The 24991-nt window shown below is 50.1% G+C and overlaps 1 protein-coding gene across 1 annotated transcript; it reads right to left on the reverse strand.

Annotated features, from left to right (window-relative positions):
- Positions 1-534: 534 nt before the first annotated feature.
- Edn3 (endothelin 3) lies at positions 535-23913 on the reverse strand. The gene is made up of 5 exons (XM_041641783.1): positions 23521-23913; positions 22730-23018; positions 5194-5370; positions 4226-4282; positions 535-2152 (listed from the first exon to the last, which is right to left on the reverse strand). The coding sequence occupies exons 1-5, from the start codon at positions 23570-23572 to the stop codon at positions 2116-2118; spliced, it is 612 nt and encodes a 203-aa protein (XP_041497717.1). The 5' UTR covers positions 23573-23913; the 3' UTR covers positions 535-2115.
- Positions 23914-24991: the final 1078 nt, after the last annotated feature.

The raw sequence follows: 24991 nt of genomic DNA on the forward strand, positions 1-24991 counted from the left end.
CCTCTGCTCCGCCCTCCTCTGCTCCGCCCTCCTCTGCTCCGCCCTCCTCTGCTCCGCCCTCCTCTGCTCCGCCCTCCTCTGCTCCGCCCTCCTCTGCTCCGCCCTCCTCTGCTCCGCCCTCCTTCTGCCAAACAGCCTTCCTCGCTCCCACTTTTATGCCCTCTGGGGTTTTGCTACTGTGGCCTCTGCTCCGCCCTCCTTCTGCCAAACAGCCTTCCTCGCTCCCACTTTTATGCCCTCTGGGGTTTTGCTACTGTGGTCACTTGGGATCATTGACAAACACTGTAAGCGACAGGCCTGTGAGTGTCACCCTGTGAGCAAAGGCTGTGTGGGTGTCAGGGGAAGGGCAAGGGTACCAGGGAAGATGCCGACTTCCTCCCAACCTGCTTTCCAGCTTCCTTGATGTTTATATTCCAACACCCCACCCCACCCATGTCTTGTTCTACACTTTCCCAAACTGCGGCTCCCTCCCACTCTCTCCAGATGGATATGCAACTGTGTACGCAAGGCAAGGAAAAGCCACAAACCAGAGCGAACGTCTAGATTTTTTTTTTAATTATTATGGATTTGATGTATCTTCTGAGTGTTGTTACAAAGAGTAGATTTGTCTTTGAGATACAATCTGGCCACTGGGCCAAAAGAGTGCATATGTGATTTAAACATGCTAGCTAGAGCTCTAAGGAGTATGAGTTTGGATCCTGAACATGATTTAAATTCTATCTGTCTGTCTAGCTACGTATCTACAGTGCCTTTACTTTTAAGAGATCCCATAAAGGAGTTAAGTAGAAAATAGTTCCCCAATAAATAATTACTTCTCTAAACTGTACACCCCCCCCCCAACAAACCATCACTCTCACCCTCCCCTCCCCAACAGACGGGCACAATCACACCTGGAATAACTTAGGAGGCACTCTGCCCAAGTTCAACATCTGGTTAAGGCCCCACTTCACACACTGGCTAAAGTGTCTCCGCATGGTACCCTTGGCACATGCCCAAAGACAGGTCCTCATTGCTGTGAAGCCTGGTGGGGAGGTGGGCAGACTGTCCCCAGCTGGGCCCGCATAGCCGAGTTTACATGGGAACTCACGATCCACTCCCCAGCGCACACTCTCCATGAACACAGCAGAAAGAGTTCAACTAAAAGATTTTAAAGCATCAGGAGTTACAATTCCCAGTTGTTGCCAATTATATAGATAAACAGGAATTTACATAATGTACAAGGAGTTTGTGTTTCCAGCTTATTTCGCAGTCACTCCCTAAAGATCCACATTTATTCATGAAAGCAGATATTTAGCCTAATAGCCTTGAGCTGGACTCTCCTCGGGGCAACTCCCTGCAAGGCAGCTTGGGAGCTCTGACACGAGGCCATCCTGCAGAACCCACAGCTCTTTGCTGGGTGCCCTGGAGTTCAAAACCATCAAGAATGTGTTTTCTCTTGTTTGTCTCACAAACGTCGAGGTCACTTGTCTTCCTTTTCTTCCCACTTTTGAGATCCACTCTTTTGGTGAGTACCAAGCACAGCTAGACATTTCTATATCCCACAAACTGCAAGTTTACAGACTACAGCTCAGCTAGGACTGGGGTCTCGAGCAGACAGAGGTCTTGCACCCTCTAACTCGGGCAGGCCTGGCAGGCTGCAGAGCAGGGCTGCTCCGGCCACATGGGTGTCCTGCATCTTCTAGGAGATGGCTGTGTGTTTACTTTTGTAAAGAGCCAGTCTGGTGTCCACTTACTCTCCAAGAGGAGTCATGTCAGAAGCTAGTCAGTAGCTTTCAGAGTTAACATACCTCCCAAACAATTCCCCGTGAAACCGGAGCTGCAGGCATCTGGCCCCCGGGGCACATCTGGGATCATTTTTCCCATTAGGAAGCTGGGATCTTTTGGACTTGGGCATTCTTGGGGTAGGGGTGTACTGGAAAGTGGGGGCTCTTTGGGTGGGTCTTTCTTTCTTTCTTTCTTTCTCTCCCCCCCCCCCCCCTCAGGTCAATTTCCTCCTTGTCCCTAAAGAGGAAATTTGAACTGTGTAAGTAAGCACAAAGTCTCTTTCCTGGAAGGCAGTTGGCAGGCAGGGAGAGGAGGGTGAAGTTCTCCGCAGGAAGCATTGGTAGGGGACTGCTACAGCCGGTGGCCTTTATCTGTCCTTGACTTCAATCTATTTCAAGGAAAGAGAACAAAAGAAAAAAGAGGGGTGTCACTACAGCACAGGCTCTTCCGACTTGAGGGGGTAATTTCTGGCCACACCTCTAGCTCTGTCCTGCCTGGAAGTTCCCCTTCCCAGGGCTGAGAGACTTCAGAGGCTGCACACAAAGGTGTGAAAAGAATAATAGCAGTGGGTGTGGCCACTGGGAGGCCTTCCTTGGCTGTTCAGTCTTCAGTGTGACTCTGGCCATTATTAAGTCTCACAGAGAAGCAGGGAGGCTGGCTGAATCAAAGACGTTTCTCTGGCAGAAACTGTCTTCTAAGAACTTTATATGACTTAGAAGGTTCCAGAAGGCTCCAGTGGGACTCCTGCTACCAAATTCAACCTCATTTTTGACTGAGTGTGTGGATGGGGTGAGGGGGAGATCACTTCAGGTGTCGTCCCTCAGGACCCCTTTTTTGGAAACAGGGTCTCCCTCACGGGGACCTGGAGCTGTTTGCTTAGGCTGGGCTAGCTGTCCAGAGAGCCTCAGTGAACGGTTTCTCTGCCACCCCAGCCGTCACTCTCAGGTTTGCACAATGAGGGCTTGACTGGTCGGATTGTCTCTCCAGCATCTTGATCTCAGCCTTTGATCACGTGACAGAACAGGCATAACAGCATCACGTGACACACAGGCATACCAGCATCATGTGTTTTCTGCACACAGCTCTTATGATGGCTGTTCTTTGGACAAGTCCCAGAACATCCGTCCCTCAGTTCCCCTGTCTGAAACACCCCTCCCTCCCGTATCCTGTATCCGTGTAGTTCCTTCCTCACCTCCTACTTCTGTGCTAAGGTCACCTGGCTGGTGAGATGGCTCCTGTCTACCCAATCACAAACCACAGCCCCCCCCCCCCCGGAACTTTCTATCCTGTTTTCCTGTACTCCAGTTCGTAGTGTCTATATTTGTCTGCTGTCAGCTTTCACCACTAACAAACTAAAGAAGACCCATTGCCCCATTCTCTGCATGTCCAGGATAGTGAGGACCCAGCATGTAGCAGGTGCATGACAGGTCTCGGCTGAATGAATGCATGCAGAAATGAATAAATGATTCGATGGATCGATAGCTTTAATCACACTGTGCTCTCACCAACAGAAGTTTGGTTGGGGTAGAAAAAAAGTGATAAAGAGAGAAAGGAAAGAAAGAAAGGAAGGAAGGAAAGAAAGGGAGGGAGGGAGGGAGGGAGGGAGAGAGAGAGGGAGGGAGGGAGGAAGGAAAGAAGAGGAGGAGGCTGAGTGGGGACCAGCTGGAATCTGGCACATTCTCTCTGAGGACCTGCTATCTCCAGGACCTCTCTGCTTCCTTCCATTTTCTCTAGACCACTGGAAGTCATCTCGTGAATTTGGGAAACTCCTGTGTGCAGGCCTTGTTCTGATCTCCCCTTGGTTATTCCCTGTTAGATCCGAAGCCTCCTCCAGGTTATTATTATAAAAATAAATTACCATCCCATTGCAGATGTGTGGCTGAGCCATTATTGATAATGATTTCTGATTGATAGAATTGTCAAATAAGCCCAGCCTGGTTGCAGGAAGCCCTCAGGAGTGCTTAACCAAAAAAAAACAAAAAACAAAAAAACAAAAAAAAAAAAACCAACTCAAAAAAAAAAAAACCCAAAACAGCACACAACAAACAAACAAATAGAAGCAGGTATTAAAACAATAACAAAATGAGCTGGAAATGGGGGTGGGGTCTACTGCCCATGTGTGGAGAAATAATTTAACAGGGATCACTCTGTTAGAGAAGCAGAGGCCAAGATGGGGTTGACCATCTCAGCCCAGAGAGCTGTAAGAGTGGCAGGTAGCTGACTTGGCTGTAGCCGCCCTGAAACGAAGAGGTGCACAAGGTGCCCCAAAAGCACAGAGGGTTTACTGAGGACCGGAGAGGGGACAATAGCCACATGCATCAAGAGCTGACAGACCAAAAGGCGCCAGTGTCTATTGGTGGGGACCCCTGGAGCTCTGGAGCCCCAATTGTCACTTATTGAGACCAGATGCCACCTCTCTTCACCCACCCTGTGCCCCTGAACGAATGCACCCCATCTTCACCTCTGACGTGCGCCTCTGATCTCCCCCTTCTCTTCTGCAGCTGGTCTCCAGGAATCACTGTGGGGACACAGCAGTTTTTCAGAAATTAGTATTTTCATGTGGTTGGTTTTGGGGTGTCAAATTACGACTTCCTCTTCCCCACCAACAAGCACATTAGTACATTCTCCAAGAACTGAGTTCCAAGCACCTACTGTAGGACTGAGGACTCAGTGGGTGGACATCTGAGTACCAACACACTCCTCACTGGATTCATAAAACCCCAGTTGGGAGAACAAAAGAGCAGCAAGCACCAGGCTTTCCAGATGGCAGAGCCCAGCCCTGTGGATACCACGCCCGCCCGCTCAACTTTGGGTTCTCTCTACTCAGATTGTTGGGCTCATAAAGGAGGATACAGGAGTCTCATGGCCAAACCATTCCACCCTTCCTTCAGGTTGATGATAGGCTGTTCTGCCTGTGGGGGCTTCATGAGTCTTCGCTCAGTGTGAAGGGAGAGAGGAGCCAAAAGCTTTCTGTTATCTAAGGAACAGTGGTCCAGGTGGCCACCCCAGGGCAAGTATGGTGGCTTCCACTCAAAAATGGATCTATGTGCTTCTCTGTACAGCTGAGAAGACCATGCAGTTTCAGACTCGAAGAGGAGATTCAGGGGTTATAGAGAAATCAAATGGGTAACCCAGGTCAAGGGGTCCTTTGAGTGAGGTGTTGAGAATATCAACTCTACTGATTGCTGTTTGTAAAGAAACTCAAATACACATGGAGATGGGTGGCGTCTTCACTCTTTAAATGTTTCCAACTCATTCTGGCTCTTTGTGGAGCTCCAGGATGCAGAAGTTCTGGTCTCTGCTCTGAAAGGTAAGGGCAGTTGAGAACCTGGCCAAGCCACCCTTCACCCACTGTGTGAAGCCCCAGGTTTAGCTTTGCCCGCCGGTGACCTGCACCAAGACATGAGTAGGATAGCGGGTGTGCCATACCTGTTGATATCTGCAGTGTGCGCACAGAAGAGTGCACAGGCCTTGTCATCTCTTCCCATACAAGCACAGCGTAAGCGTGTCCGTGAAGAAGGCTGGGAGCTGTTTGGAAATGGCCCGGAGGACCTCTTTCCTCGAAGGCTTCCTCTGTAGTTGGACAGTCCATAGGGCACAGTCTGTCTGCAGAGCATGGAGAGACATGAGGGGAGTCTGTCCTGCCACTTCAGGGCAAAGTATCCCACTGTCGTATGCTAGATGCGAACCATCTGGAGGGAACCAGCATCCAAATGTTTGGCAGAGATGGAGAGACATACAGGAGGCCCAGGGAAGAACTGATTGCCCCTATAGCCATACAGAATTGATACACCTCACTGAGGTGCCTGAAGCCAGGCTGCAAGCTCCTCCAGGTACACTGTTGGGTTTCACTCTGCTGTGGGATGATACTCTTGTACACCGTAAAGATTTGTCACTTGTATTAGTTTAATTAAACATTGCTTGGCCAGTAGCCAGGCAGGAAGTATAGGTGGGGCAATCAGACTAGGAGAATTCTGGGAAGAGGAAAGGCAGAGACGCCATTACCAGCCAGTCACAGAGGAAGCAAGATGAGAATGCCTTACTGAGAAAAGGCACCAAGGCACGTGGCTAAACCCAGACAAGAACTGTGGGTTAGTTTAAGTTGTAAGAGCTTGTTAGTAATAAGCTTGAACAATATAGGCCAAACAGTTTATAATTAATATAAGCCTCTCAGAGTTTCTTTGGGACTGAATGGCTGCGGAACCAGGTGGAACAGAAATTTCTGTCTATATCTCTCTTTTCCAGATCAAACTATGCAGACTCCTGCATAGCAGGTCCTAAGAACCAGCCCAGACCTCTAGCCCATCCCCAGTCCATTTCAGGTAAAATCCTTGCACACAAGGGCCTGAGTTAAGCTCTCAGAATGCACACGGAGCTGGCATGTGCTTAAACTTCCAATGCTAGGGAGGAGTTAGGACAGGAGGATCCTTGGGGCTTGGTGGCCAGTCAGTCTAACTGTTTAGGCCACTGAGAGAACTGTCCCATAGCAAGGTGGATGACTCCTGAGAGTGACACCTGAGGTTGACACCAGCCTCCTCATGCACACGTTCACAGACACACTTACCCATGAACCACTGGACTTTCCTGCCAAGAACCTGTCCTTCATTTACCCAGTGCTCCTGACAAAGAAATTCAACCTGACCCATGTGCTGGTCCTTGTCTGGGGCCTGACTCAGTGCCAGTAAGACCTTCCATACCTGAGGCTGACCCTAGCAACTTTAGTGCTCACTGAATGAACTCCAGGGCAGGCCTTGCAGCTGGCACTAGGGAAAATGGGGCAGATGCAATTACAGTTCTTAGAAATCCACCCTGGCCCCCAGATGCAGCTTCCTCAAAGAGACAAACACCAGCGGGTATACTCGATGCTCTCGGGGAGCCGTCACCACTACCTCGGTGGGGCGGCTGAGAACAGAATTCATGGTGGGAAGGTCTTATTGAGCAGCAAAAAGTGTCTGAAGTGACCAACCACTTCTGGTTACGGCCGGGATTGGGAGGCGTGTCATCTAGGGCAATAAATGTTTAAATCTGGTTTTAAGAGCGAGCACAGCCCAACCACGGCTCATTCTCCGGAGAAAAAAGACTTCTAGAGTTAAGTGAGAAAAAGTTAAAACCACATGCTTAATTCATTAACGTAACTGAACTTGGTCTGGGGGACACATTACTAAGAATCTGAGAAAACTTCTGGGGCCAAAGGCCCTTTTCCAGTAAGTCAAGGCCTTCTTGTTCATCCCCATTTCTCTGAGTCCCACAGAGTATCACCAATTATCCACCTCAAAGGGTGGCCTCGAATCCTCTCTGTGTTTTCAAAATAAAATCAAATTGAATTTCTTTTCCTTAGAAGCACGCAGCTATGAAGGCTTTTGGGGGTCTTGAGGAGAGCCAGGCTGGGTGGCCTGTGGGGATCAGATGCTCACACAGCAGCCTGCTTCCCTGCTGGCTTGGAGACCTAAGAGAACCTCACCCACTCCCTGCCCCTCTTGCTTTTGCCCCTCGCTACCAAGCACCCTAAGAAGCAGAAAAGCGAGGTCCCTGCCAACCCAGATAGGCCCAGCTGCTGAGCGCTGCGCAGGGAGAAGGAAGGTCTTATTGGAGCTTTACTCAGGAACAGGAGGTGGGGGCGGGGAGAAGAAGAATGTGGTCATTGTTGTGGGCCCAGATTTGGCTGAAGGTATATTTTTCCAGTAACAGGGTTACAGTAAATCTCTAAGTGTTGACATTAAAGCAGGTCCTCTGCTTCTTGGTGGAAATCACACATGAGGAACAGCCTGGCTCCCATTTCTCCATTGACATCGAGACTTGCAATCTTGAGATGGCTGTCAGTTGACTGTGCAATCGGTGGGCACAGAGTCACTCAGAGGAAGCCGAACGCTCCGCCTAAAGTGTTTTAAAAGTAAGGGAACCAGACGACTGCGTGTTTGTTAATAGAGATGTGTTAGCACTTCCCCAGCAGCCTCAAGAAGAGCCATGTACAAACGCCCCCGACAGCTTCAAAGAGTGTTTACAGAGCTGAGCCCCTCCCCAGGGGATGGAAGGCTCTTAGGAGCCAGCCAGAGCTCCTTGGCGTGCCCTCCCCAGTGAACATGTTATAGTGTTTGGAACAAAAGTTCAAACATGGAGGCCCACCTACTCCAGATCTAAATAGTAAAAGATTATTGGCCAATTTGATAAATGCTTCTAAGAGTCCTGTCCCCCAACCTGGAAAAATGACATTTATAATACCTCAGAATAGTCGTCTTGCAGTAGGGACCCAGGTATTCACTGGAGTTCTCAGATGAAATATGACAACCAAATCAGCACTGACAACCTTTCTTCCATCCGGCTCCATCCCACACCAAGGCTGCCTCAGCCATTCCCAGGCTGTATCCCAAGATCTGCTGCTCACAGCCTACCAGCACCTGTCCTGCAGGTTGAATATGTGTCTGGGCCCTTTGTACTCTGAAGTGTCAGACACTAGATAGTGTCCACACACCGCCCTAGAAGGGTCACAGCTCAGAAGATTCAGGTAGCAGTACCCCAGGACTCAGAATACAGGGAACGCTGTTTAGAAAGTGTGCTTTTTAGTTCAGAGTCTCCTTGCAATGGGTGGAAGATGCATGGCCAAAGGAGGGCCACGGGTGGGCCTCTACATCAGGTCTGGGACTTTTTTTTTTTTCTGCCCAGATATAAATTGCCAAAAACCTGCTCCTCACAAACAGAGAGCAGAGCTGGGCATGGGAGCTAGCACCTGTACTCCCAGCACTCAGGAGGTGGCGACAGGAGGATGGACGGTCAAGGCTAATCTTGATTACATAACAAGGTTGAGGCCCGGCTTGGGCTATACGACTGTCTGGAAATCAAAGTCAAAGTCAACAAAACAGAGCAGGGAGCTGGCTTTTTATTTCTTCTATACTAGTCCTGGACCTGACTCAAAGCAGAATAAGAACGAGGGAGGAGGATCACTTCCAGTAGACCTTAACCTCAGCTACACGGACCAGGGTGAGCTCCAGAATGAGATCTGGTCTCAAGAGAACAACTGCCATAAACACACACACACACACACACACACACACAGAGAAAGAGAGAGAGAGAGAGAGAGAGAGAGAGAGAGAGAGAGAAAGCAAGCAAATGAACGAAGACATTGATTGAGCCTTTGGTTGCTAATTGTGAAGTGATCCCAACTTAACAAGACCGGATTCTTTGCTGCTTAATGAGTTCAGTCACGGAAAACACATTTCAAAGAAACGTCACTGGCCAGGATTATTTCAAGTGTGAAATATAGATACATCCACGCCTGTAAGAATTCACATGATACTGGGAGATGAAAACTGATAAAAGAGAAATGTCAAGCATGTATGTTCAGGCATAGAAAGCATACAGAGGGCAGAGAGATTACCTGGTAATTCCATTGTTAAGTTGTAAAGTGTTTACACAACCAGCACCCCATCCTCTCAGTATACAAAAGGACTGTCAGGCATTTGCTGGAATGAGATACTGCACAGGAAAACGTTCAGCAAAGAGTTAGCAGTGGATGAAAATTAGGTCCTTTGATTATTTAATTGGTTTGAGAAGTTGTGCTTCATCTATAGAAAAATTCCACTCATCAGGCCTGCTGGGTTTGCGATGTGTGACTAAGCAATAAAGGAACCAGAAAACCACAGCAACACCATCCCCGCCTTCCCTCATTCTGGTAGGTAGGTCATGCACCACCGCCCACCTCACGAGAATCATTTGTGTTACCACCCTTTGTCACTATCCCCTGAATGAGCAATGTGAACTACTTCATAGTGGAACCCTGGAAGTGGAATTCAATTGGCGGAGAGCCCAACTCTGACAGCCTACAGTTGAGCAGGAGGGTGTGAGAAGGCAACTCCTCATAGACAGGCAGCCCTTGCTTCTGTTGATGTCAGTTGTACCACAGAGGCCCACACAAGAGAAGCAGATGAAGCGATGGATAAACAAAACATTCTCCATCATACCTACATATGCAGTATCCACTGCTCTGTGCGTTTGCGTAATAAATTATCTCTCAACTTATGTACTGAGAACACTCATCATTTAATCAGCGATGAAGATGCCAGAATCTTATTTACCACAGTGTCTTTATTTTTCAAGTTTTCCCAAATGTCATATATAAATGTTATTAAATATTAAACTCCCCAAACGCCTGCATTCAGTCTTCATCTGCAGTGCCACAGCAAACATCCTCCATTCATCTTGCCATGAGAAGTTTTCAAACAAGGAAAATGACCTTAAAACAAAACAAAAGTTTCTGGTTCTGGGTTTTTTCCTAGAGAAATGAGTGAGCTCTGCCCTTCTAATAGTGAAGCTGGCAGCTGCATGTGACGTGTAAGAATGGGCACAGATATAACAAGGGAACAGCTGGGAATCGGCAGATGGGCATCACCTGCTGAGTTCAAACCCATCAGGGAAGTGGATCAAACGGAAAGGAACAGCATTCTTCGCTTCCCCACTGAACAGCAGTTAGCAGCACGTGCTGGAGAAGGGTCTGGGCAAGCATATTAAAGCAGACAGAAGGGCCTGCATACGAAGCAAGGATTCACATTCAGGCTAGCATACTGGCATGGTCAGCGGCCTCCATCCAACAGTGTGCTGCTCACCTTCTCTTGCACAACTCGGGGTTATCTGGGAAGCAGCCCCACATGCCTTGAGCTGGTGCAGAAAAGCAACCCACTCAACCCGAGGCTGTAGTACTTGCGATAAGTTTCTGCTTGGTTATTGCAGATATGGCTATAGTGAGCATCTCCTGGGCTAGCGGCTTCTCTCAAAACATGAAGCCAGCCAGGCAGAGAGAAACACTGACAAAATTTGTGCCTATTATTATTTTGTTATATAAACAGAGTTGTTGTTTTACGTTAAGAAAAAAAAAAAGAAGAAGAAACCCAAGTTCTGGTTGAACGTCTCCTCAACAGTATAGAATGCTCATTCTACTCTCGGGAGATGTGTCAAATTCACGGTCTGTCTCCTTTGGTTCATGCATTCTCTTCTGAAACAGGCAAGAAAAGACAATGGGGTAACCCAGCATGCAGTTCCCAGTGCTTTGGGGAGCATGCTGGCACCAAAAGGAGAAATCAATGGTTCCCAGTAGCTGTGGGTGGTCAGGAGACAGAAGCATCACTTGCTTCCCAAGCTCCAGAGAAACCCCGTCTGAGGTCCTCATGTGCTGTGTAGCCATGGCTCAGTTTTGGATTCTAGCAAAGCCTTCTTTAGACGGAGCCACTTGCCCATCGTCTTAAACCTTCAGGCAAGGATGGTGGTGACTTCCAACTTGTTTACTAGCTCTGAAACACTAGTCAGTTAGAACTGTGTTCTCTTCAGTGTGGCAAGATGTGTGAGTGCCAGAGAGCAGCTCTCATTATGTAATAAACATCTATTAGATGCCTACTGTGTACAAAGGCATGGGATGGGGGAAGACAGCCTTGGAGAGAGGAGCCTTGCTACCAATGATGGGACGTAGAAACTTCTCCATCCAGAGCCTGGGGCTCATATCAGGGCTTCCTGCCTCCTTGAATCCAGTTTCGCATGTTCCTTTGGGGACTCATCCCTCCGGCTACCTGCCTCAGTTTCCCCTGCCGTTCCTCAGATGAGCCACCCAGTCTCTCTCCCAAAATTCCTAATGACGGGGTACAAGGTCAAAAGGCATTGTGGGGCTGCTCGGTGCCAGGTGGCTCTACCCAATGAGCTTGGACCCTATACTTAAGAGTTGGCAACCACACTCTCAGGTATGACAAGAAGGCCTCCAATTCTCCAGGCAGAGACGTTTTTCACTGCACCAATAAACTAAAGAATTAGGACAAAGGCAACAAATTGAGCTGGCTGAAGTCCTTTCTTTCCATCTGTGCCATGGTAAAATGGCAAGTTCAATGTGCCATCCTTGAGCAGGTGGAAGCAAACATATTACCTGCCTCCATCCCTCCGTCCAGAGCCCAGCTCCAGACAATTGGTTGAACCAATTGGGAGCCTTGAGGTTTTCTTGCCTCCTTCCTTGCTTGCTCGTCAAGCTTTTACAAAAGTCTGCTATGGGTCAGGCCTTACGCCAGACCACCTACAGGGTGGCCTTCCAACCTCTAAGGATAAAATGGCACAGGAAACCTACATTCCACATGTCCTCAGTCCCCAAGCAGGAAATACGCATGTGCAGTTGCTGGCTGCATAGGATCTCATCCATACCTTTTGTTTCATAAACATGGGGGCAGAAAAGTGGCCACCTGCAGCTTCCTTTGCTTCTGCTGCAGATCAACGTTGAAAAAGCCCATGGCAGAGTCCTTCAGCCCCCTGGAAGAGCTAAAGACTATGGAGATTGCAGAGCTATGAGACACCAAGGGTCCCATGCTGCGATTGATGGGTGACTTCTAAGACAATTCTAAACAATGGTTATCACTATTGAGCACTGACCCCTCACCATCAGTTCTGAGACTGGCAGACATATCTTCTTCTAGAGGTATGGTATCCTTGGGGACTAGCCTTGACACTATCTCCTGGGGTCAAAACAGCAGAACTTTGTCCAGCTGAGTCACTGACTGTGTCTGCCTGGTCACCTCTGCACACTATCATAACGTCTCAATAACAAGTATCTGCTCCGTGAAGAGGGTGATGTCTCCTCTCTGTCGCCTAACTGCACAGAATGCCTTCCTGGCTGAGTAGGTTTCTACTGTTTTGGCCCGACATCCACCCATTTTAGGAGATATGCTTAATCCCCCTCCCCATGTTGGGAATTGAACCTAGGGCCTCATGCAACTAGAAAAATGCTCTACCACTGAGCCAACTCTTCCACCATGGCTCTATGCTTTCTTTTCCCTATTATTACTAAGTTGCCTACTCTGGCCTTCAACTCATTGGATCACTTTTAATTTCCAATCCTCTCATCTCAGCTCCCCAAGAAGCTGAGATGACTGCCATGCAATGCCAAGATGTGGTAATTAATCTTAATTGTCAACTTTATTGGATTGCAAAACCCTAGGGGATTAGTGGTCAGAAGGCTCTGACCTAATCAAAGGATTAAGCTCTGGCTGGAGTCATAGCATGATGGCGTCCCTGAGAGTAGATATAAAGGATTAGAAGTATGTCACTGAGCCCTGCAGGGGCGGCTGAGGCGGGTAATCCCAGCACTCAGGAGGCAGAGGCAAGTGGATCTCCAAGTTCCAGGCCAGCCTGGTCTACAGAGTGAGTTCCAGGACGGTCGAGGCTACACAGAAAAACCCTGTCTTGAAAAAACAAAACAAAACAAAACAAAAAGAAGGAGGGGAGGAGAAGGAACAGGAGGAGGAGGAAGGTTACTGCAGAGAGGTGTGTCCCTTCCCATGAACAAAGCCAATCTCTCCTCCTCATGTTAGTGATTGTTCTTCTTGATGTGTTCCAACAGTGGACAAGAGCCAGGTAAGGAAGGAGACGTTGGTTTAGGGTCACCATTCGGGAGCACAGACTATCACAGCAGGCAGGGCTCTGCAGCAGGAGCAGGCGGCAGGGCTCCGCAGCGGGAGCAGGCGGCAGCTGGCACATCGCGCTTGCAGGCAGGAAGCAGTGAGGGATGAACACTGCTGCTCAGCTCATTTTCCCTTTTCATATTCAGCCCAGGACCCCAGCCCACGGGTTGGTGCTGCTCACATTTAGGGAGCGTCTACCCTCCTGCAAACTCCCTCAGACATGCGACAACTTTCTCCACTAGACTAGCTGCTTCTGGACCATCCAGTTGACAGATAATATGAAAAGTTGTTTTAGATGGTTGCTATGGCGACGGGAAGGCAAACCATTAGTGATAAGAGGGGTCTCCTTGGGAGAAGTGTGGTCTTCAGATTGCTCCACCTCAGGGTAACTAGAGGGATGAGGCATGAGCCTGACTGGAAGTGGCCCTCAGTAGGGAGGCTCCAGGCAATCTGATGACTCTCTGAGATCCTAGGTGAGTTTCTTCACTGCTGGAGGACCTGAGAAGAGGCATGTTGTTTGGCTCCCTAGAAAGGCCACCCAGCTCCACATCCCACCTGGGTCTTTTCACGAACCCTTGCCGCTACACAAGTATCATCAATAGAACCATCTCCAGAGAAAGCCCTAGAACGTGACTCCAAAGCAACCACAACTCAGCATCATCCACCCCCCCCTACAGCCCCACCACTCTGAGACATTCCCAGGATCTTACCAACCATGTTTAGAAAGCTTTTACCCAATTGGGCCTTAGAAAAGCAAATAAGAAAAACCCAAAGCCACAGAAACCATCAGCTCCCAGCTCAGTGGGACACAGAACCAGCTCTCGCTTCTTCACACAGAGGGTCTGAGGAATAGAGGAGATAGGAACACACTCTGGCATGTTTATGGGGAAACTTAAGAGTTAAGGCTTTGTTCTGCCCTGAAAAGTCAAGAGAAATAAGGTATGTAGAAAATAAGACGTCTAAAGAGGCCTGGAGCAGCCAGCTTCCCCGCCACTGTATGAACAAAGGCATTAAAGGAGCTAGAGTTTCTCCAGCCCCGCCACCCCAATTGACCATGGCTATCTCCAAGTCAGATGTAGGCACGAGACCTGGCTTCATTACAATTTTATGCAAAGCTGTAGACAGATGGGGCTCAAACTAGCTGCCAGACGTGGAGCCAGGGGAGGTAAAACGGAGCAGGTATTGGAAGGAGAGGTCCCCGTAGATGGGGTTTTCAAAAACGCTGACACTGTCACTTCTCCCTTTAAACCACCCACGGAATGTGAATGGCGCCCACCCAGCCGCTTTCCAGGAGAGTCCATGTCAGGAGGAAAAGGTGACCCAGCTTGCTTAACAACATCTCATTATGACAAGGTCTTGCTTGTGGCCTGTCCCAGTGCCATTATGCGGTGCCAATAAATCCAATACTTCCCTCAAACTAAAAATATCTGGGTCCCTGTTAGAGACAGACAAGAGGCACACAGAGAAATCAGGTCTGTGTTCTCAGTCGCTTCTGTCTTTCAGCAAAACAATTTTCCATCCCCTATCCTCCATAGGCCATTTGTCCTTCTGGCCATCCTGTCTCTGGGCATCTGGAGCAGACTAGGAAACAAATCTGTCTCTGGTTTTTAGCTTACTGGGTCAGGATACAGGACTCTGAGCCGAAGAGCCTGTCCCAGTCATGGCTTATTAAAGCCTCTTGCTAAGTCAGCCTCAGAAGGCTGTAAAGAAGGGCAGGCTGAGTACTGCCAAGTTCTACAAGAACTCTTGGCTTTTAGAGGCTGTGCCAGGGCTGAGGCAGATGTAGCAGGACAGTCCTGCCCTGATAGTTTATGCTAGGAAGACCTGGGAACTGCTGGGAATTTAACCTCCTCAACTGTGCCTAGGTAAGCAACCTGTTCCTACAGCAACCATCACTCATCACATCTGGCCATTCTGCAAACCAGTTCTCCTTTTGAGCACAGCTGAGGGGCATAGGTGTTTGCACCCATGTAGGTATGTTGAGTGTGCACGCATGCACATGTGAGTTTTTGCATGGATATGTTTCTCATAGATGTGTTTCACACCCATGGTACTCACAGGGATCAGGAGTGGGTCATTTTCTCAAGTGCCATAGAACTGAGTAGGGGCTCCGCAGGGGCTCCTGCAGTATGGAATGGACCCTCTAACAGCTCCCCAGCAGATGTGCTGAGAGCCAAGGGTGCAGCTGGGACTGAGAGCTGGAATGTTGAAGTCAGGCGGGTCCCAGCCACTGCAGTGGAACCTCCTTGAAGAAAGCATTGTTTACCTCCCAGCTTCCTTTGTTTTAATTCTTGTAGGAATAAGCCACACCAGAGATGTCAGGGACTTGCAAAGGCCTTCAGATTTAAGGCCAAGTTCCTAGATGCAACGCCCCTTTCATCTAGCAGAAATCCAAAAGCTCCCTTGGGGTCACACAGGGTCACAACCTCTTACCAGTCTTTCTTGCTTCAAATCAAGCTGTCTATGCGTTTCAGGCAGGGTTCAGCGGCATTCCAGCCTGGCCTGACTTTGCTTCCAGGCATCTCTCATCCTCCTTGACTCAGGGGCTTTCAGTCAGTGGGAACTCAAGGAAAGGTCACCTTGAGGGGCAGACCTTTGCAACCTACTTGGAAACTGAAACCCAAGGTTCTCAAGAAAGGCGTATTTCTGTCAATGATCTAAGAACTAAGTTATTCAAACTCACACTGACATGCAAGGTGTTAGACTCCCGAGGAGGAGGTGGAAACAGATGCGTGGAAAAACACAAGCTCAGGAGTGGGGGTAACTGGGAGTAGTCAGAACCTTGATCCTGGCCTCACTGCATCTGGTTGGCATCATTTTCTCCACATCCCTCTTGAAAGCACACCATGGAGTCATTTCGGAGCAGCCCCATGTACATAACCTTCTCTGCATTACTTCTGGTGACCCCTGGTCCCTTGTACCTGCTTCAGGGCCTGGGTCTGGAGTGAAATTGAGAACCGAGTTCTCAACCCTGGGGGTTGTCAGCTACAAATCCCTTCTTGGGAGTCCACTAGACTCTCCCAGATAAGAAGGCAGGCCTATCTTCCTTTCAACTCCCCATGAGATTTAATGGAGAGACTCCAAACACAGCCTTTACCTTGCACTGGGCAAGGTGCCACCTACTGTGCCAAGGGAGCCTGTCCTGGGGACCTCAGGGAGCACTGTGCCCCAGTCCCCAAGCCTTCTGATTATTTACCAAGAACAAAGAGGAGCAACAGGAAATAACAGGAGAGGGTGGAACAAAAATCCCTTCCCACCTGCAACAACCTTTGGCCACAGGTGTCTTTATGGTGCCTGCTTATCAGCCACTGAGACAGCCAGACACGCCTTCTCCCAAGGTCTGCAAACCTTTCTGCTAACTGGACAGCAGTTAGCAGACTGGGAGCAAAGCCTCCGGAAGTGCTGCAGGTCTGAGAGAGACAGAGGGTAGGCACTTACTGGTAGGTACTCTGGGCCAAGAGAAAGATCAAAGTTAGATGGTCCAAGAAGTCAACTGCTCTAGCACTTGAGAAAGAATTTTCTAGTCATTGATGCCTTCCAAGCATGGGATGGGAACTAGCAAGACAGCCATTCCATGGAGAAGTGTGTCTGTACTGATGTGACGGCTACATTTTCAAGACCTTGCATGTGATGAGCTCAATGCATGGTGCTGACCAGTCCCCAGATACTTGTACTGGTCATTTCATAAACTTTTCACTCTCTAAATGCCATGAGTCTTTCACCCAAAGTTCATGAGAATCTGGACATCAAGGAGGGATGGATTCAAGCAAACCCACTCTCTTCTCTGCAGACCCTTAGTGAAAGCAGCAGGCAGTGAGGAGTGGGTCAGGGCATGGCCTTAGAGAGTAAATGTACATGAAGCAACAGTTGGAAAAAAGAAAATCCCACTCAGAGGATAGAGCCAGTGGGCTATCCCAGCATCTCCATCATCAGATTTAACCTCCCGGTATGGCAGGCATGCATAGTACCATCTCTGAGGGCCCACTCGGGGCTCTTGAAGGTTAACAGGGAGTCATGTTCTTCTCAAGTCAACACTCTGCTTCCAAAATAAAATGGAGGGCATGGGATGGACCCACGATTTGTGTTTTTGCTTATACATTTCTTCATATCTACAATAATAATCCTGCAAAGAGCCAGATGTGTTATCCCAAAGAGTCATGTATGTGGATCAATATCACTGTTGCAAAGAACAAAAGCAGAGAGATGAAAGCCTTGTCCCAGAGCCCACCCCACTGCCATGGTGACATGGCACCCATAAAAGCGTTTCTTGGGAAGGGGAGATGGCTCAGTCAGTGAAGCAACACATGCCTGAAGTTCTGATCCATGCCTGGATCTCTTGTACCTACAGAAAAAGTTGGGAATAGTGGTATTGTGTCCATAATTTCAGTGTTGAGAAGATAAAGACAGGGGGACCCATGGAAGCTTTTGGGTGGGCACCCTAACTTAATCTGTGAGCCCCAGGCCCAGTGAGAGACTCTGTCTCAAAAACTAATGTGGAGAATGCCTGAATACAACACACAATGTTGACCTTTGGCCTCCACTTTCATGACACATGTAGGCATACACATATGAACACACACACACACACACACACACACACACACACACACACACACGTCAAATGCATGGACGAAAGGGTTCGTTACAGCCCAGAAGGGAGGCCTGTGCTGGGAAAGGTGAACGGAGGGAGTCCAGGAGGGCAGATCCAGAAGCCACACACCTGCGCTGAGTGTCCCTGTAACTTCAGGAAATGACCCAGCCTCCTGCAAACTCTGGAGGATGCACACTTACACGGAGTCAGGTAGCTCTCACAAAGTGATGTGTGACCAATCCACACTGCCACTGTCATCAGGACTAGTCGGTTACTCATTCCACGTTCCTAACACCAGAGAGGCCATTCTGTCTCAGATAAATGCATCTCCAGGACCAATCCCACCAGGGCTGGCTCACAGAATAGGGGGACTTCTATTGGGATCCCCAGAACTCATGAGGGGAAATACAGCTGGCTCCAGTTTGCAGGAAACTGTGACCCCCGGCCCACAGGCTCCATTAGGATCTTCTAACAGTCGGGCAGACTCTATGAGAAGCCTGCTAAAATGCCTTTCTTGAAGAACAGAGATGGTAAAAGTGGGGTGTGTGCTTCTCTGTGGTAGAAGACTTTCAAATGCAAGTTCAACTGCGGCACTGACTGTTATTATTATCAGTCTACCCTTTGCTTCTTAGGGGAGGGAAAGAACCCAAAACAAATGTCATTCCTGTGGGATTAAGTCAGCATGGCATGCTTTGGCAAAGGTTGGGCGGCAGGCTAGATGTCTTTAGGAGAAGTTAGTTGGAGTAACTCAGAGAGACCCCCTTGGTCACTGCCCCACCGCTGGAAGCAGAATCTGCACCCTACAGAGAGGAAACAGAGAGCTGATGGCCCCTCCTACCATACAGAGACAGGCCAGGACTCAAGGGCAGGGCTCTGGGCTGCTGGAGTCTGCCCGCGAGCGAGTGAGCGGGAGATCAGAGTTACCAGTCTTTCCACGACAGCAGTCACGATTCCCAACGACTTGCCCCACTCTTTCCATAAATACATTCCTGGTGTCAGCCATGTGGCTCAGATTTTTGTTTGGGAAACATGGTAGCCATCACAGCCTCACAGGGCCTCCGTCAGATGTCCCCAGGGGATTAACAGATGGTAGGTCCCCTGGCACAGAGTTGGGGAAGCACACATTGGGCTCTTCGCTGGGTGTCTTTGACTGCTCTGTTGCTATTTGTAGGACTGGTTTACAGTCAGCTATCCACCTCAGAAGGAAACTGCCTCATAGATCCAATGTCTCAAGAGGGTTAATTGTGTCTCAATGCCCAGTTGCTGAGTCAAGTGCCGGTCTAGAAGCTGATGTGAAGGTCCTTTTCAGATGTCATTATCACTTTCATAGTACCCTCTGAGGCAGCAGATTGCCTCCCACAACCTAGATAGGCCTCATCTCACCAGTTAGCAGCGCAAGAGTCAAGATGGAGGTTCCCTACCAAGGATGGAAGTTTGAGTCTAGGTTCCCTTTGGTCTCCAGTCTGTGTCACTACCTCTCACTGGAATTTTCAGCAATGGGTAGCCTTCAGCTGGGATCACCTAAGAGTATTTTCCCTGTGTCTACATGGTGACACATGCAAACCCTACGGCTTCCGTCTCTCTGGTGAGACCTGAATGGTCCAATCCCCCCGGTCTTGAAGATAGGATATATGTACTTTAAGTACACATGTGCAGGGAAGCCCCAAGCATGCAAGTGTGTACACGCGTGACATCCCATGCATTCCCCTCCCCACTTCCCATATAAGGCTTTTGAAATTTCCAGGACAAGATGGGATGGGTTTTCCTTGGTTTGAATCTTGTCTCTGTCTTTGTTGGCAACATTCGAATTGCTTGTAGCTTGTGGGGAGTTGGGGTTCCTCACACGGCCAAGACAAGTTTTAGGAGGATGTTACTGTGCCATCTGTTAGTTATGATCTCAGATGCCAAAAAGTGCAGCTGCGAAAGGGAGAATGCACTTCTCTTTGGGGCGGTGGGCTTTGCCGGAGAGCACAGGAGAGTTACGTGTAAGGAAGGCACTGGGAAAGACAGGCACCTCCACAGTGCAGTGACGTGCAGGGTCTCTGAAGAGGGCCACACACACTAGACAAAGAGACCTCCTGGGAGAGAGAAAGCCCTTCAGACCACAGTCACAGCAACAGTTAAGGGGAGGAAACACAACCGGGTTCAGGGTTTATCTAAAAGTCAGCCAACATGGATGGAGCATCTATGCTGAGAGCTGCCGGAAGAGGCTGATTGGGCTCAGGGTGTGAGAAACATGGAAGAACCAGAGAATCTCAGATCTTCTTGGGAGAGTAAAGGTCCCTTGGGCCTAAACTAGCAGTTAACTTTCCATGAAGACGTGGAATGGGGCTCGATGGCCACTTCGAACATCACTCCTTCAGAGTGTCGGATGTAGAACCAAGCCTAGGCTCAACATGATCCTCATGGTCCTCACTGGTGCCTTTCAAAGACAAAGGCAGAGGGTGGACTTGATCTCTATGCAATGGAGCGGGCAAGAAGAGGAAGACCACAAAGAAGCAGAAATACCCAAAGTCTAAGTCCTTAGTTTAGGAGCAAGGAACAAGGCTCCTCCTCTAACCTGAGCAGTCAGCCACAAGGACCAAGAGCAACCACATCCTGCTGGGGCATCTGGAGAATGAGATGAGGTCTGCTTAGGACAGAGCTAATGTGAGAGGGAGGGCTGAGGCTAGGGGATGGGGAATAGATATGTGTGTGCCATTCGGTACCTTTTCAGATGCTCCCATTCCACTGGAGGCCCGCCGAGCTCTTTTTCTCTCATAGAAACCTTAGTCCAAGCATTTTAAAGAGAGAAAATGGATCTACTTAATGGGAGTAAGGAGAGAAGGATGGGATTGAAGAGAGAGAAAGGGAGGGAGGGAGAGAGGGAAGGAAGGAGAGAGAGAGAGAGAGAGAGAGAGAGAGAGAGAGAGAGAGAGAACACACATGCAGGAAACATCTCCCTGCTAACATATGTATCTTGTTTGAATTTCTAAACTCTCAAGTCTGGCAACTATCATTTTTCTTTCCCCAGAGGTTGAATGGGACACCAGGACACTGGGTTCACCCCTTTTCCCCACTGCTTAAAGTAAAACAAGGTGGGAGAAGAACGGGAGAGATCAACCAGACACCCAGAAACACTCCTCAGGTGGCTGTCCTAGCAAAGACAGAAGACCCAGGCTTCGTTTCTCACCTCACAGGATAGTTCACAATTCCAACACGGGACCTTAAATATCTCTGGTGTTTACAGAGCCTCTGGACATGTCCCAGTTCCCACTTCCTGCCCAAGGAGTGCTCAGGGGTCTTGAAGACAGGCAGAAATCTAAGGTGTTTTCCAATTTCTGACTCCATCTTGTCTGTCCCTTATTGCTCAGTTTCTTCATTCTCCTATGGGACTCCAGCTAAGACCAGAACCCAGGGCTGCTATTGATTGCCAAGTGTCCCCATTTCTTTGGTGCTGATTGCCCAGTGTCCCTTTCTGTGGTGCTCATTTGGTGGAACCATGATGGCAGATGGTTAGGAGTCAAGGAAAACAATGGTCAGGGGACTAGTAGTTCTAAGAAGGGAGGAGTCTGAGGCTCGGAGAACCGAAATCAATCTATAACTGCCCAAGATGCATCCTTGTTAGCCTCCCATCTCCCCATGGTGGGCTGACAGTTTGTCCAAGGGCCTCATCAGACACAAACGGAGAGTAAATGATGCATTGGGGTCATCTACAGAAGTAGTGGGACCCAGGAAGCTCTCGGTCCAGCAAAGGACAACGGGATTCAATAGAGCAGCAGCCATGATTAGACAAACCCAGGGTTCACCTGAGCCCAGGACCTATGCAGGGTGGCTAAACCAACTCTGTCCGCCACTCAAAGTGGGGGAGATTTTAGACCTACCTGGATGTGGTTAGACATCTTGCCACCAGGTTCAAAAGACACTGAACCCCACAGGGACCCTCTCTCCTGTACACAGCATCAATGGAATGTCTAGGTGGGTGAGTGGCTCCTCAAGGCCACTCCCCACAGATCTCTGAGAGGATGGGGCTTCGGAGAAAGGGAGCCACAAAGAAGAATAGTCGGTGATCTTTCTAGGCTGAGGGTTTGCACCTAGTCATCCCCCAGCTCCCAGACTAGAATCCTTAGGCAGGTTTGAGTAGAAGTCCCTGGAAATGCAGAGAACACCCAAGGAACTGACTTTAGCAGCATCCAGACCAAGTCTAAGATGCAAACAATGCAAGAGACGAAGCCTGGAGATGGTGGCCGGAGCAAGGTCAGGCCACTTACCTGCTTACATGGTGCATCTTAGTGTAGCATGATCCCAGAGGTTCAGTGCGAGTGGAAGACAAGATGGCCAGGCCCTCCCTGTGCCCCCCAACCCCCGCGGAAAAGGTGCTCCTCACCAAAGGCTGGCCCTAGACTGCATCAGCACCCTACTCCTGGGTCCTTGTAGAGTTTAGGAGATTTTAAGAGTGGACAGAGGGGCCCTCTGTGGCCATGGCTGTTGACTCTAGGGTCAGCCCTGGAGAAGGGCAGTCCTGTGAGGCTCTTGTGTCACTCTGGCTTGACTTCCAAGACCAGCAGGGAAGGAAGAAACCATTTCACAGGATGGATGCCATCCGGGTCTGCCAAGCCCACCTTCCTGCTCTCCCCTGTGCCCCAGGCTGTTCTCAGAGAATTCCAAGGAGGGTTAAGAGCAAGACTCAGTCCACTTAGCCACCCCAGGACTGGAACTCAGACAGTTCTCAGGCATCTAAAGCCCACCACACCTCAAACCCAGGATTGAGTTTCTCTGGGGCTAGGTCCTCAGAGGAAAGGTGAGTCACCCCTGACCTGTGATAGGACCTATGGTGGCTGGAAACACTGCAAGATTTGACCTCTATATCACGGCAGATTCAGGGGTCTGACTAAGGTGGGCTGAGGGCCATGCAAAGAACCTGACGCCTCAGGTCTGGCACAGAGCCATGCTCCTACCCCCCAGGCCAACTCACTCAGGGGTGTTGATCCAGATGATGTCCAGGTGGCAGTAGTAGACGCACTCCTTGTCCTTATATGTGAAGCATGTGCACCGCCGGGGTCGGGGGTGTGCAGGAACCCCCTGAGCCTCCTGCTCCCCAGACCTGCCCAGTCCCCGTTCCGGACCAGCACTTCCAGGACTTGCAGGCTGTGCAACTGTTGGGGCCACAGTCTCTTCACAGTTCCCCTCTGAGCCAGCTTCAGAGGGGCCCTGGGACACGCTGGTTCTGCCAGAGCCCCCAGGCTGGGGGCAAGGCACAAATCCTGCAGGAGGCAGATTGAAGGGTTCCTAAATTGCTTAGCATCCACTACCCCCACGATCCCCCTTCGCACCCCACAAACCGGAATGAGAATCAACCAAACTTCTGCAAAGTCTGGGGCTGGTTGCATTTCCCCTGCAGCCTCCAAACTAAATCAAATGCCTAGAAAAGTTTACAAAGCTCTCTGCAAACTCAGAAAGAAACAAAAAACTTGAGTTATTTTCAGTCCCTGTGAAGTCTGAAAACTACTTGCTCTTGCTGGTGAAAACACGATTTATTTATTTATTTTGTGTAGTCTCTGAAAAGTGCCCAAAGTGTCCCAGACTGAAAGCCCCAGACTCAGTGGACGTGATCATTGTGTCTTCAGGCCCCTCTGCCCGTCCCAGGGAGACTTGAGGGTGAAGAGTCAGGCTCACTTAGCTTTCCCGCAGCACAGACCCGCGCCTGGCTTCCTTTTGTGTGCACTCCCGCGTGGAGAGGCGCGCCGCCCCGCCCCTCCCGCTTACCTGCAGCGGAGGTCACTGTGAGCCCGAGAAGGAGCCACAGCCCCGGCTCCATGAACCCTGGTCAGGCGCCGGAGCACCGGGCCTGGAGGGTGGCCGCTCTCGAAAGGGCACTGGGATCGGGTATAGCTTTCGAGTCCTGCCTCTGCCTGAGCTGCGCGTCCCGGCAAAGAGTTAGTTGCCTGCGGCGGTCACGAACTTTCAGAGCGCGCTGCCCATCCCTGCGCAGGGCTGGCCGGCTGTGGCTCGGCTTTTTCTGGCTCCCGCACCACCCCCTTCGCCTCCCCGCCCCTCCGAGGGGCTGGAGCTGCCGCGTCGGGCCTTTGAACCCGGGGCGCACGGGGGTCGTTTTCCAAGCGCAGAGGGGGGAGCCGACCAGAGGCGCATTTGCCCCAGGCGCACCCAGAGCCAGCAAGAGGCGGGGACGCCGCGCTCCCCGTGGGTGGAGTAGGGTGGGGGCCCCCGAACAGCTGCACGAAGGCCACCCTCTGCCCCTGCGCACCCTGGTCACTTACACTCAGATTCACACGTGCAACACCCTCCCCAGCCCAAAGCAACCCTACCCCACACCAGGAGTTCCAAGAGCATGAAAGAGCTGCACAGAAGGGCTACAGGCTTTTTGTTTGTTTGAAATCAGTCTGTGGGAAAGACCTGTTCACCAGTGGCTTACCCTTGCTGAGGCCTACTCGCCAAGGCTTTGAGTGTACTTTACACTCCTGATTCATGGGTGCTCAGCCAGCTCCCTGGCGGCTGAAAGTTCCGGTGGCAGATGGGGCAGTGGGACCAGAGCAAAGTTAGGAAGATTCCATTGAGCCTGAGGTAGCATCCCAAGGAGTTGCATTTCCTCACTACCCATTCAGTGAGGAGGGGCAGGTGCTCCTACCTAGAGACACTCTCATGCCTCAACTGCCCCACAGGTGGCTAACTTCTCAGGATACTCTGGTGGTTTAATAGGTCTGCAAACCTTTAAAGGTAGATTTCAACGTCATTCCTGCCCCTCTACCCCCCACTTTCCAAACGTCTGGCATTCTAAAAAGTAGAATCCTCAGAAATGACCAGGTAGCTCTCGAGGCAAGCCATGAACCGGGTATAATTTTCACGAACTGGCTCAGTCTCTGAGGACATTTGCCTGCTGAACACAGCTACCACGCTACCACGCCACCACGCCACCATGCCACCGCGCCACCGCGCCACCGCGCCACCACGCCACCACGCCACCACGCCAGGGAGAGGCCCAAACCAGCCAAGCAGAGAAGTGCCAAGGGGGATTCTACCTAAAGGGACGCTGAAGCCTCACAGCCAATGCCAGCTATTGGCATGGCGTGAGTAGGGTGACCGAAGTCCCTGCCTTCAAGGATGCCAGCAGGGGTGGTCAGCTGATTTGGGCTGCTTTCTGTCCCAAGTCCCTTCGACTGAGGGTACATGAAAACCAGAGATGCACCACTCCCAATTCCGAGGCCTTGGAAGTCCCAGC

The sequence above is a fragment of the Microtus oregoni genome, unplaced genomic scaffold (genome assembly GCF_018167655.1).
Source record: "Microtus oregoni isolate MIOR12 unplaced genomic scaffold, Mior012 000071F_ref0000514, whole genome shotgun sequence".
Lineage (NCBI taxonomy): Eukaryota > Metazoa > Chordata > Mammalia > Rodentia > Cricetidae > Microtus > Microtus oregoni.